Source organism: Beta vulgaris, chromosome 8 (genome assembly GCF_026745355.1).
Source record: "Beta vulgaris subsp. vulgaris cultivar EL10 chromosome 8, EL10.2, whole genome shotgun sequence".
In the NCBI taxonomy this organism is placed as follows: domain Eukaryota; kingdom Viridiplantae; phylum Streptophyta; class Magnoliopsida; order Caryophyllales; family Amaranthaceae; genus Beta; species Beta vulgaris.
In genome coordinates this window covers 7786471-7798929 of record NC_079209.1, presented here as the reverse complement: position 1 = coordinate 7798929, position 12459 = coordinate 7786471, and the positions used below count along the sequence as shown (strand labels likewise).

Here is a 12459-nt window from a genome sequence, read left to right as displayed (position 1 = left end):
TGGTCTGGCAGTTCCTACTGCCTGCATGGGACGTTCTCCCCTTCTTTTTTTTCTTTTTTTTTTTTCACCTGTACAAAAACACACCAAAAACTATGAGAATTAAACTCTAAAAAGAAAAATAAGATGCTAAGTTTCTAACTTCAAACCTAATACTTAGACTAACTAATCATATAAGACAACTATAATATTAAACTAACTAAGAATATAGACTAAGGAACCTCTACAAAAACAGAAAAAAGGAAAATAAGTAATAGGAAAAAGTGAAAGAGAAAGCTTGGGTTGCCTCCCAAGAAGCGCTAGTTAAAAGTCATCTAGCTTGACCACCTTTTCACGTCACTCTGAATAGGGGTCAGAAAGGGTGTAAACCGCCTTCCCTTCAATAGGTTCACCTTCTTGGTAGTGCTTAAGACGTTGTCCATTTATCTTGAAAGAGCCAGTTGCTTCACTCCAAATCTCAACCGAGCCATACGAAAAAACCTGAAGGATTTTGAATGGACCAGACCTCCTTGAGCGAAACTTACCAGGAAATAGCTTCAATCGAAAGTTGAATAGTAAAACTAACTCTCCTTCATGAATTCCTCGCCACACAATATGCTTGTTAGGCCACCTTTTCCTTCGTTCTTTGTACAACCTTGACTTTTCATAAGCTTTTAACTCTACCTCAGGAAGCATAGCCCGCCCCTTAGATTCTTCATGTGTCACCTCCTTGATAGGCTCAACACTAGGTGATGAATGTGGTTCCTCTAAGAGCCTTTTGTACTCCCTAGTTTCCCAATCCTCTTCATCAGCATTTCCCATGAGGACAGTTTGCAGTGAATCATTAAGTTGTAGACTAGCAGCTTTTACCTTTATCGTCTCATCTAGAGCATCCACTCTATAGATAGTCTCTCGCATAGAGGGAGCTTCCATGGAGTTTGTGAGATTGTACTCCATCTTCTCAATACCCACCTCAAAGGTAATCTTTCCATTCTTCATGTCAATGATGGCTCCAGCAGTGGCTAGGAAAGGTCTCCCAAGAATGATAGGGACCTGCGCATCTTCCTCCATTTCCATTACTACAAAGTCACATGGAATGAAAAACTTCCCAACACGGAGGGGAACATCTTCAAGGATACCAAATGGATACTTTACAGTTCTATCTGCTAATTGTAGGGAAATACGTGTAGGTTTTGGTTCACCCAATTGAAGCTTCTTGCAAATAGACAAAGGCATTAGACTAACACTTGCCCCAAGATCACAAAGTGCCTTCTTTATTTCGATATCTCCTAGCTTCACAGGAATAGAGTAGCTACCCGGATCTCTTAGCTTCTTGGGAAGCTTATTCTGCAAAATAGCACTACATTCTGCTGTAAGTGAAACAGTTGCATTTTCATCGATCTTCCGCTTGTTTGAGAGCATGTCTTTCAGAAATTTTGCATAAGATGGCATCTCAGAGATAGCCTCCAAGAATGGTATGTTTATGTGCAGCTTCTTCAGTATATCAAGGAACTTCCCATATTTCTTCTCTAATTTTGCACGGGCCAACCTTTGTGGGAATGGAACTGGTGGCGTGTAAGGCCGAATAGGGGTAGGAGTAGGTGCCTTCTTCTCTTCTTCGACAATCTCATTCCCTACCACTTTCTCAGTTTGAACCGTCTCCAAAGGATGATCTTGTAGCTCTTTTCCGTTCCTCAAAATCACAGCATTGATATGACCCTTAGGTGGTTGTTCACTATTACCTAGAAAATGACCAGGAGCTTTTGATTATTGGCCCACCTGATGTGCAAGTTAGCTTATTTGACTTTCCAAGAGCTTATTCTGAGCTTGAATCTGTTGAATTGCGTTATCAGTCTTCTCATTTTGCTTACCTTGTTGAGCCATAAAGTTAGTTTGTTGGGCTAAAAGGTTCTCCATCATAATCTCCAAGTTGCTCTTCTGGTGAATTGGAGGAGGTTGCTGATTAACACCCTGATTGACATGATGATTGAATGGTGCTCTAGCTTGAAAACCTGGTGGTGCATTAAAATTGTTGCGAGGTGGAGGAGGTGGATTGAGTTGTGCTTGAGTGTTCTTGTATGAGAATGCAGGATTGTGCTTCCATCCCTCATTGTATGTGTTAGAATAAGGATCATATGGCCGCTTTGGATTGGAATTATAAAGAGCATTGGCTTGCTCAATTGTCATCCCATCTTTGTTGATTTTACATTCAGTAGCAGCATGTCCTTGTACTCCACACATCTGACATGAGACCATCATAGATGAACCAGCTTGGAGCGATCAAACTTGTGAGATAGTGCCTGCACAGTATTAGTCAAAGTGGTTAGTGCATCAACATCATATTTACCTCCCTTCTTAGCACGATTGCGACCATTTGGATGGTAGTTGTCATTGGCCGCCATCTTCTCAATCAACTCCTTTGCTTCGCTGGGTTCTTAGTCATAAGGGAACCGCCTGAAGCAGCATCAATGTAGATACGAAACTCATGTGTCAAACCATTGTAGAAAGTCTGTATCAACATCCATTCAGGAATCCCGTGATGAGGACATTGTCTTTGCAAACGTAGAAACCTTCTCCATGCTTCATACAATGATTCGTCGTCATGTTGCTCAAAGGTTGCTAACTCGTTCCTCAGCTTCGCAGTCTTTTCTTGCCCCAAAAACTTCACCAAGAATGCTTTGGCAAGTTTTCCCCATGTATCAAACGTTCCGACACCTTCATCTCTCAACCACTCTTTTGCCCTATCTCGAAGAGAGAAAGGAAAAAGGCGTAGTCGAATAGCATCCTCACTCACGTTGTTGATTTTCACTGTGTCGCATTTCTCCAAGAAACTAGCAATGTGACTCACAGGGCATTCATTGGGTAACCCTGCAAATGAATCGTTGGAGATGAACTGGATGAATTGAGGCTTAAGTTCAAAATTTGCAGCATTGACGGCTGGTCGAACAATGCTCGATAATGCACCAGTTGTAGTATCTGGTACACCATACTCCCAAAGAGTTTTAGTTGCTTCTTCACCCATTGCTTTCTTCTTATTCTTAATTCGTTTTTTTGTACTTCCTTGCTTGCGTGCAGTGGCTTCGATTTCAAGATCTAGAGGAATCAAATTCTGTGGACCTCTACGTCGAGTTTGCATGCAACAAAGAAAGAACTAAAAACAAAAGATCAAATAAACAAGAAATGATAGCCGAAGCAGCAAACTAAAAGAAAAAAAAACTTAGCAAAAATAAAATCAAAAATAACTAATTTAAATACCGTTAGTCCCCGGCAACGGCGCCAAAATTTGAAAGGCTTATCGCGTACCTAACAAAAATAACCTAACTATTCCTCCTAACTAATGTAGTGGGCAAGTAAGGATCGAATCCCAAGAGACTAACTGATTCAAAGTAGTTAAATTGACTCTAATTAATACTAAGCAAGTAATCAATAAAAGTGATGATGAACTAATCTAAATAACTAAAGCAAATGAATTATCAAGAGTGAATCAAAGACTAAAGACATCTAGGTTTAAGTATCCCCACTAACACGAATTAATGCCACCAAACAATCCCTTTTCCCTTAATTAACTAATAAATAACTCATAGGATAGACGCGCCCTAATAATACTAAGGATTTCTTTCGATCAATCAATAGCTTCCCTAACAATGCAATCATGCCTATTTTCATGGAGTCATGCAAATTAAGGACTTTAGACATAGCATCCTAACATCCTAATAAATTCCATCAACTACTTTCGTGATGATTTCCTTTATCTTAAATTAGGGTTCTTGATTCGATTAAGATTCAACTTTCGTTGCAAAAATAATCACATTCAAATATACTATTTCTAGTCATAAATTGATAATTAAAACCAACCCTAAAATAAATGAATCATAAATTAATCAAAGTTTGGGAATTGGGAATTAAACAAGCATCAATTCATGTTAGGGTTCAACCTAACCCTAGAATAGAAAACTACTCACACATGATGATTGAACAAACAAAATAAAGATTAAAAGAAAGCATGATTAACAATAATAATAATAGAATAGAGAAGAGAAAATAATACTTGATTTAATTGATGAAATTGCAAACTTGAATGTCGAAAACAAGAACTTGAGGAAAATAAGGAGAATGGCGTGCAAAAATAACGTGAAGCGTCCAAGAGGAAGAAGTAACGTGATTTTCTCGCTCCAAAAATCTCCTTTTCAAATTCTATCCAAAACCTATTTATATCTATCCAAATACAAGGAGTTTGACTAGGATTTGGACCCCTAAAACACTCTAAAACTAAGATTACGTAATATTGAAATTGGAGACCGCCATGGCCTTGCGGTAAGCTTGAAAGGACCGCCAAAGGGTGGCGGTTTATGCTGTTTTTTTGTTCTCTTGCTATCAAAATTCCATTTTGTAGCTCCTTAGGCATGGTAATTAATGGTTACCAACACCATATCGCAATATATCTTCAAAATCATCGCCGAATAAAGCTATCAATCCATCTTAATGCTCCGCAATCATCCAAGCTTTCGTGCAAATCCCAATCAACTCCAATAAACGCCATAATCCTACAAAAACAAAACAAATACACCCGAGGAGAGCAATAGCGAAAAGTAAAGAATAATAGCTCTAAGAGATTAAATATATGGGAAAAATATGATGGAAACACACAAATATATCACATAAAAATGAGTATATAAACGTGTTATCAGGATTCTTACTCTGTATCACCGGCTCGTTTAGGCCTGCCATGTTGGGACGTATATGATCCGGTTAGAGGAACCGAATCATTTAATAAATTTGATCCTGTTTTCCTCCTAACCGGATCAGTTAATTTGTAATAGCTAGTAAAAAAATAAAATAGTAATAACAATGATTATAATAATAACACAAATATAATAATAAGTAGATTAGTGAGAATAGTAATGGTAATAAGGGAGGGTTAAGTTGAGAAACTTCTTAAATATGTTGCAAACATTCCTACTCTTTTCTCAATTTATTTGTGAGAAGTATTATTATTATATTACTAAAGGGAGATAAGTACCCAAGTTAGGTGGGTTATAATGGGAAAAAAAAAACAAGCAAAATTAAGTGCCAAAGAAAGAAAAAAAGGGAAAGATGAATAAGAACAAGTTGCTCAGAAATTCTGATGGGAGTAACCCAAGAAGAGGGGGCCATCCAGATCATTCTAAGGGAGATACGTTCAAACTATCATTATACCAGCCTAGTAGACTTATAAGAGGAACCCCACACCAAATTTCACACTCAAACTCACATAAAACCACCTCACCCAGATACACTCTTCTCTCTCGCCATATTCACGCCAGGGGGTAGCGACCAACACCTATTGGCCTCTTCTCCATTTCTCTTCAGCTTCAACTTCATTTCTTTTGCATGCAAACTAACTAGGATACTCCAAACTTGTAGGTGCATATTGGGTGGCCAAGAATTTCGGGAAAAAAACGAAGGGGAGCTTGGAGAAGTTAAGGAGGAAAGATACACTACGGTAAGATGGAAAATAAAAAACATATTTTTAGGTTGTTTGTCAAGCTTTGTTTTGAGGAAATTACTTCTTATTATTGATGATGGTTGTTTATATATTGTAAGGGGACGAGATAGATAGCTAAGGACAAAATTGTTGAAGAAACTTAGGGAGTGTTTGGTTCATATGATTTTTGTACGAGGTATGGGTTTAGAATGAGCAAAACCCATACCTAGTGTTAATTGATCTATTTATTGTTTTATAATAGGTAACATTTATATTTAAGTTTGGTTTGAAGTTAAAGTTAATAATGTTGTTTGGTTTTAAAATTATCTCGTTATTTATTATATTTCAATTCTAAAGTTCAACTATATGTTTTCCGCTGCAAAATTCTGAATAAACCGATACGTTATCACACGGGCGATAACGCTTTTGATGATTCTCTAAATTTTATATTCAAAAGGTATTTTGGAAAAAAGAGACCTATTGGGGTGTTACATCCACACAACCATCACCCATTTTATATGTAAAGATCATAACAAAATTTCTAACTCACCTCATCATTTAACTATGTCTATATTGATTAAACATGCATGCAACCATATCTCCTTGTATTTCAGTTACTACAACATTACATATAACTCATTCATCCACAAGGATCTTATTATTTATTCACACAATTCATAAATAGCATAATTTACAAAAGAAAAACCAAATAACTTCTATAGGATCAAGAGTTCTTATGTACCTTACTTCCTTAGCTTAATTTCTCTAAGGGGGCGTTTGGTTCATATAGTGGTATGGGTTTGGAATCAGGAATGAAATCATGGTAGTATAGGTTTGGAACTTGATACCTAATACCATGTGTTTGGTTTTATTTGGGAATGAAATTTTTTCTTCTATTTAATGCCTAAAGGTATTGGTATGAGCCAAACTCACCTCCCCTGGCCCCTTGGGGTTCTTAACCCCATACCTTATGGGTTTTAGGTATGGGTTTTAAATCTATCAAATTATTATTAAACAAACGCAATTTGCTACACAAGTTTTCCGTTTCCAGAACCCCATGATGCAACATCTGCACACCTGTAGATGTCAATGCACTAAAGAATCTGCTCAACAAGAATGAGTCATCATATTATCAATAAGGCAAAGCCATGATCAACACATACAAACAAAACATGTAGTCAACAAAGCTAAGTACTACATAATAATAAATAAAAATTCCTAACGTGATAATAACAAATATAAGCAGGGATAAATAACAACATAACAATCTAACAATTTGTAGATAATTTTTACTGAACTAAACTTTAACAATCTTTTTATTACTTTAATGGAATAGTCATTGGACCGAGTTGTCTCATCTAAAAACCAGTCTTCCCTTTGGAAGACGAAATACAGGCACCACTCTGTATTCCATAATGACCTACGATATCGAGGAACTTTTTAATAAAAATAGGAACGGTGATCAATCCAATTCCCAGAAAAAGCCATGTCACGACCACGATGTACCCCAACTTCTGATTGTCCAACTTCAGACGTGCACCGGTCTAAAGTTTATTACTATCCAAGTTTCACTTTACATGATTTACCAATTATTACTTGTTATGACACACAAGCAATACAGATAATATATAATCAAACATTCACAACTTTATTACTTTTTATCTTAGGATTAAATAAGTGATCATACAACTTACAACCCAAGATCAATTCCTTCTTTATTTCAATCCTTCTTATTTGTTGAACCTAGCCAACAACCAACTTACCTTCCAAAGGTAAAAATTATCAACTTACCAAATAAGGCCCACAATCCTCATAGAGTAGTGAAAATAATAATAATATAAGGGAACACATGATTCAATCATGATCCACTTAATAAATATATTAATCCCCCATGTGAATTAATAATTAAAGTTCCCAACCAACATGCTTGCATCAATATTCCATACAAACATGATATTAATCTCATAATTAATTCTCATACTTAACATGTTCGCACACAGGCGTAAAACATGTAAAATTCAACATCATAGCAATCATATATGAACTCACAAAGTTCCTATACATGATACTACAAAATTTTCTTCCTAAAATAATGATACTACATCAAACAATATATAAGTATGTACGTACCTTGTGTAGACAAATTGATAGGCCATTTTTAACAACTTTAGAAGTCGCCTACAGAGAAATCTCCGCCTAAAACAACCAATAGAATTTATAATAATCAATACTCCAAATAAATTCCAGCATCTTTAAAATACTTTAAATTCCCTTTAAAAATATTTAAAAGTTGTTTTCATCATTAAAACTTCAATTACTTATATTCCCTAACATATTACTATTATACCAGTCATTAAAATCCATAAAACTCCATTAATAACAATCTTTCTGAAATTTCAGCACCTTATAAATTATTAAAACTCCCTTTAAACATACTTAAACATGCTTAAATTCATAAGTTAAACCAATTTCATAGTTTATAACATTCTACGATGATTTTACAATCTTTGACACCCTAAAAATTCTTGCTCGACAACAATTGCATGATGACAAGCTTGAGAACTAGCGGTAAGTGGTGCAAGTCCTGGGCTTGGGGGAGGTGGGCTGGCACTATTTTCCCTTCTTCGTTGTACATAAGGAGATTGAGCATCTAAGACGGGACTAGCATCGAACTTAGGATGCTGCTTTTTGTTTGTTGGAGTGAGATATCTATGAGGTTGTCTCCCTCTTTCTACAGATAAAAAACATGGGCTTGATTCACTTCGGGTTTGAGGGGGAGTAGAGGTTTGTCGAAGATGCATTAGATAATTCCATTCCTTGAGAATGAGTCGTGGAGGAGATGGGGACCGTGAAGGTGGGGGTGAATCCGGGGAAGGTGGGGGTGGTAAGGTTGAGCGTTGGGAGGGGCTCATTTGCATTATTGTTGGTAAGAGATTTTTTGATGGGGGATAGTTGAGAGTTATCCTTTTCTTCCGAAAATGAGATATTTAGAGGGGAGAGGTTGGTGAGATTTTGAGTTGAGTGATTTGACATGCCATTTCCGCACCATGATAGGGGGAGCTCTGCCTCTGAATCTTCTTTTTTGGTTTCCATGATCTGCAGCAGGTGAAAGGATTTTTGGGATAATGTAGATTCAACTAGGATTTGACGGGGAGAGAGAATAGATTTTTGGATAAAAGGGTTTGCTGTATTTTGAGGGACAATAGAGTTTTTAGGTTGCAGATTATTTATATTTTTAACCGGGGTCCACCGCTGAGATTGTAGACTTTGAGGGTGGTGGGCCCCTTACTCTCTAACGTGACTTACAGATTTTTGTCGAGAGATAGGTTTTTCTCCTTCATGGGTTATTTTAATATGCGGCCCGACATCCTTAATGCTGCAACTTCTTGAGCTATAAATGGCCAAATTTATTGCATTTGGAGCAGTACCAAGACCCTTTTAAGTATTCCATCTCTTGGAAAACATTCCCTACCCACACTCCTTGCATGGGTTTACTCTCCACATTAACGAGCACACAGATGTTCACGTAACGTTTTCCTTCCCCTTTGAGGGTATTGTTATCAATCTTCACTGACTGCCCCCAACTTCTTCGCTACTTGGACCAAGATGTCTTGTCTGAACAATTCAATAGGTAATTCATGGAGCTTAACGCAAACAACCCCCATATTGCATTTTGCTTTTGACGATTTAAAGGTCGGCTCCCAAGCTTGGACCTAGATGAGATTGCTTTGAATGCACCATGGGCCCTCTGCTAGAATGTCAGCCCTCTCTTATATGGATTTACATTTCAAAGAGTAGAGCCCATGCTCTAGCGCTGTTAATGAGGATTGTTGAGACCAATTCTAAAGTTTGGCTAGCTCTTTTTCAAGGAAATCTCTTGCAAAGGATTTTCCTATGGCTTTGACTATTAATCCCAGTTTCCATGGAATGCACATATCTTCATAGAGCTCTTTTGAAATGGGTATGAAAGGAGTGGATGTTGAGGAGGCTCAAGGGAGGGGGGTGGTAGCAAATGGGGTTGAAATGGGAGGGAGAATGGATATGGACCTTTCTTGATTGGGTTGGGCTGCAGCTACAATAGCTGCGAAGGAGGAAGGAGGTGTGGGGATGGGTCTAAGTTCCTATATATGATCGAGTCTTTCTGGACCTTGTGAACATCTTTTCTAATGTGTTAAACAAGGCCTCTCTAACTAGTAAAAAGTAGTGGGTATCCACTAATATAATGAATATTCTTGCCGAAAGGCATGGATTCAACATCCAATCCCTATCAAAACAACGCTTGAACCTAGCCTGATGAAACTACTTCTCCTTTTGCTTCATCTCCTATAACCATTATGTGTCTTTCTCAGCTCTCTCTCGACCTTAAAATAGCGCAATACTTCTATGTGAATAAACTACCTTACTCTAACAAGTAAGCAAGTCAACTACCTTTTCAGTTCGTTTAATATCCCCGGAGGTCGGGATTCGTATCTGTCTGTCTGTTCTTTCCGTGTAGTGGTCTAATCCTCTCCAATTTCGTAAGGAAGTATGAAAAGTGGTCCCCTAGCCTTTATCTTATTTTTCTCCTAGTAAGAAAATAGTTGCAAAAAGAACAATTATAATATTATTATGATAAGAAACTTATTATAGAAAAAAATTCGTCTCCCTATTGAGTACCCAATGATGAAACATATTGTCGTCCTAATTCGTTAGGAAGAGCAATCGAACAAGCTAAGACCAAAAGCGTTCTGAAAACATAAAATATATTTATTAAATCCAAGCCCAATTTTAAAGACCCAATAATTAACTTTTCCTGATAATTAATTATATTTTTAATATTTTTAAAAATTATTCTCGATAATTATTTTCTAAAGGACATGCATTTTGAAAATCAAATTTTACACCTAAAGATAGCTGATTTTGAATTTCAAAAGATTAAATTTCATCAAAGATTGAAAGAACCTTATACCGTGCCAGATTTGTGTTGCGTCAAGCGCACGCTGGTGCATTGACACAACGTTAATACCATACACAAAAACGAAAAACACAAAGTTAGTGCTCGAAACGCACAGGTCGTGTGCCTAGCGCACATATTTTGCTTATTCTCTTCGCGTCGTTTACGGTTTCTTTTGCCTATAAATAGTTTTGTTTCTTCGAACGTTTTTCCTAAGCTTTAATACTTCACAAACACTTAACAACACACATACATGCATTTCATAACTCACATTCAAACATATTCAAACTATATAAAGTTTCTATTGATTTGCATTGAGGCTTCAATAAGATTGATCTTCCTGCAGATCGTTATACAAGACCCAGCAGGCGACAAAGGTATTATTCCTAAGGATCAATTCCAGATTAATTCCTTTTGTACTAACAATTTATTTGTCATTATATAGATCGTTAAAGGAATTAATGCTTTCTTGTGCATTCTTCGTTCTCTAAACGTTCTCTTTTTATCTCGATATATGATTATTATTCATATGCATGATTGTATGATTTAACGTTTTCATCACCTCACATGTTTATTATTGTTAATCAAAGATCTAAATAAATGTTCAAACGTTAAATTTAGATAATTTGGACAATTAGATTAGATTACCAGTAATTTGATTGTTTAATAACATGTTGCCAAAAATTAGTCTTTTATGTGTTACATAAATCAACATAGATTAATTTTTGGTTTGCATTAACATATTATATGTTTGTTTAATTGGATAAATCTTAACATGAATCGTTATTAAGTACTAGGCTATTAATAGGCAAATTTGATTCCTAATCATATTTGTACCCTCACTAGGGGAAAAAACATAAAGGGATGCGCAGGAAGGGCTGCGCTTTTCGTAAAAGCGCAGCCCTACTAGTGAAGGGCTGCGCTTATTTAAAAAAGCGCAGCCCTACGAAAAGCGCAGCCCTACTAGTGAAGGGCTGCGCTTATTTAAAAAAGCGCAGCCCTACTAAGTAGAAGGGCTGCGCTTTTTAAAAAAAGCGCAGCCCTTCACTAGTAGGGTTGCGCTTTTTAAAATAAGCGCAGCCCTTCTGTAGGTAAGAAGGGCTGCGCTTTTAAAAAAGCGCAGCCCTACTATGTGAAGGGCTGCGCTTTTTTAAAATGCGCAGCCCTTCTGCTTAGTAGGGCTGCGCTTTTTTAAAAAAGCGCAGCCCTTCCTGAAAAAATTTGAAATTTCGGAATCGCGGGCTTTGAAATATTGAGCGGGATTCGTCAAATATATTATCCCTCATTCTCTCTCCTCTCTCACGTCCCTCATTATTCCTTTCCTCCTTCTCTCTCATCCTCTCTTCTCTCTCATCCTCTCTTCTCTCTCAAAAACTCCCATAAACATTTGCGACAAAAACCTTGAAATGATTTGCACTAAACATGGCGATGGAGTCCGATTGCCTATTGTGATACCTTTTCGGAAGCGGAACGAGCCAACGAGTCAAACTCACCGCTACGCCGTGATGTTTAGGCTTTTTAAGCCATCCGAGTTCGTTTAAGCCTCCAAATACCCATTTTAAGTTTTTTCGAAATTTTTTTTTCCCTTAAATTATGTATTTGGGTTTTGTTTTATATATTTAAACATTATAAGGTTGTAGTTCTTGTATTTTCAGATCTATGATGTTCTTGTATACTTCTCTTTGTTTATATATTTTGATTAATGTTCTTGTATACTTCTCTTTGTTTTGATTAATGTTATTTCTTGTATACTTCTCTTTGTTTTGATTAATGTTCTTGTATACTTCTCTTTGTTATTTTGATTAATGTTATTCTTGTATACTTCTCTTTGTTTATTTGATTAATGTTATTCTTGTATACTTCTCTTTGTTTATTTTGATTAATGTTCTTGTATACTTCTCTTTGTATATAATTTCTTGTATTTTCATCTTTGTTTTGATTAATGTTCTTGTATACTTCTCTTTGTATATTAGTTTTTGTTCCTTTTTTTCATTTTCATTTCATTCTTTTTATTGTTTTGGGTTTAGTATTTTCGTTTCGTCTCTCTTCTTTTCTGTTTAATTTCAGAAAATGTGAGATTATGAGT

The 12459-nt window shown here is 36.4% G+C and overlaps 1 protein-coding gene and 1 non-coding gene across 2 annotated transcripts; one reads left to right on the top strand and one right to left on the bottom strand.

Annotated features, from left to right (window-relative positions):
* Nucleotides 1–333: 333 nt before the first annotated feature.
* LOC104883015 (uncharacterized) lies at nt 334–2232 on the bottom strand. Its single transcript, XM_048635656.2, has 2 exons — nt 1848–2232; nt 334–1718 (listed from the first exon to the last, which is right to left on the bottom strand). Exons 1-2 carry the CDS (start codon nt 2230–2232, stop codon nt 334–336), a joined length of 1770 nt encoding a protein of 589 aa, XP_048491613.2.
* A 275-nt stretch (nt 2233–2507) lies between these two features.
* LOC125492966 (small nucleolar RNA R71) lies at nt 2508–2614 on the top strand. Its single transcript, XR_007269353.1, has one exon. It is a non-coding gene; the product is annotated as a small nucleolar RNA R71 (small nucleolar RNA).
* The last annotated feature ends 9845 nt before the right edge of the window (nt 2615–12459 follow it).

Coding starts and splice junctions, on each gene's coding strand:
- LOC104883015 (XM_048635656.2), bottom strand. CDS start 2,232: ATGGTCTCATGTCAGATGTGTGGAGTACAAGGACATGCTGCTACTGAA. Junction 1,719..1,847: donor TAACTTTATGGCTCAACAAG/GTAAGCAAAATG, acceptor GTCATTTTCTAG/GTAATAGTGAACAACCACCT.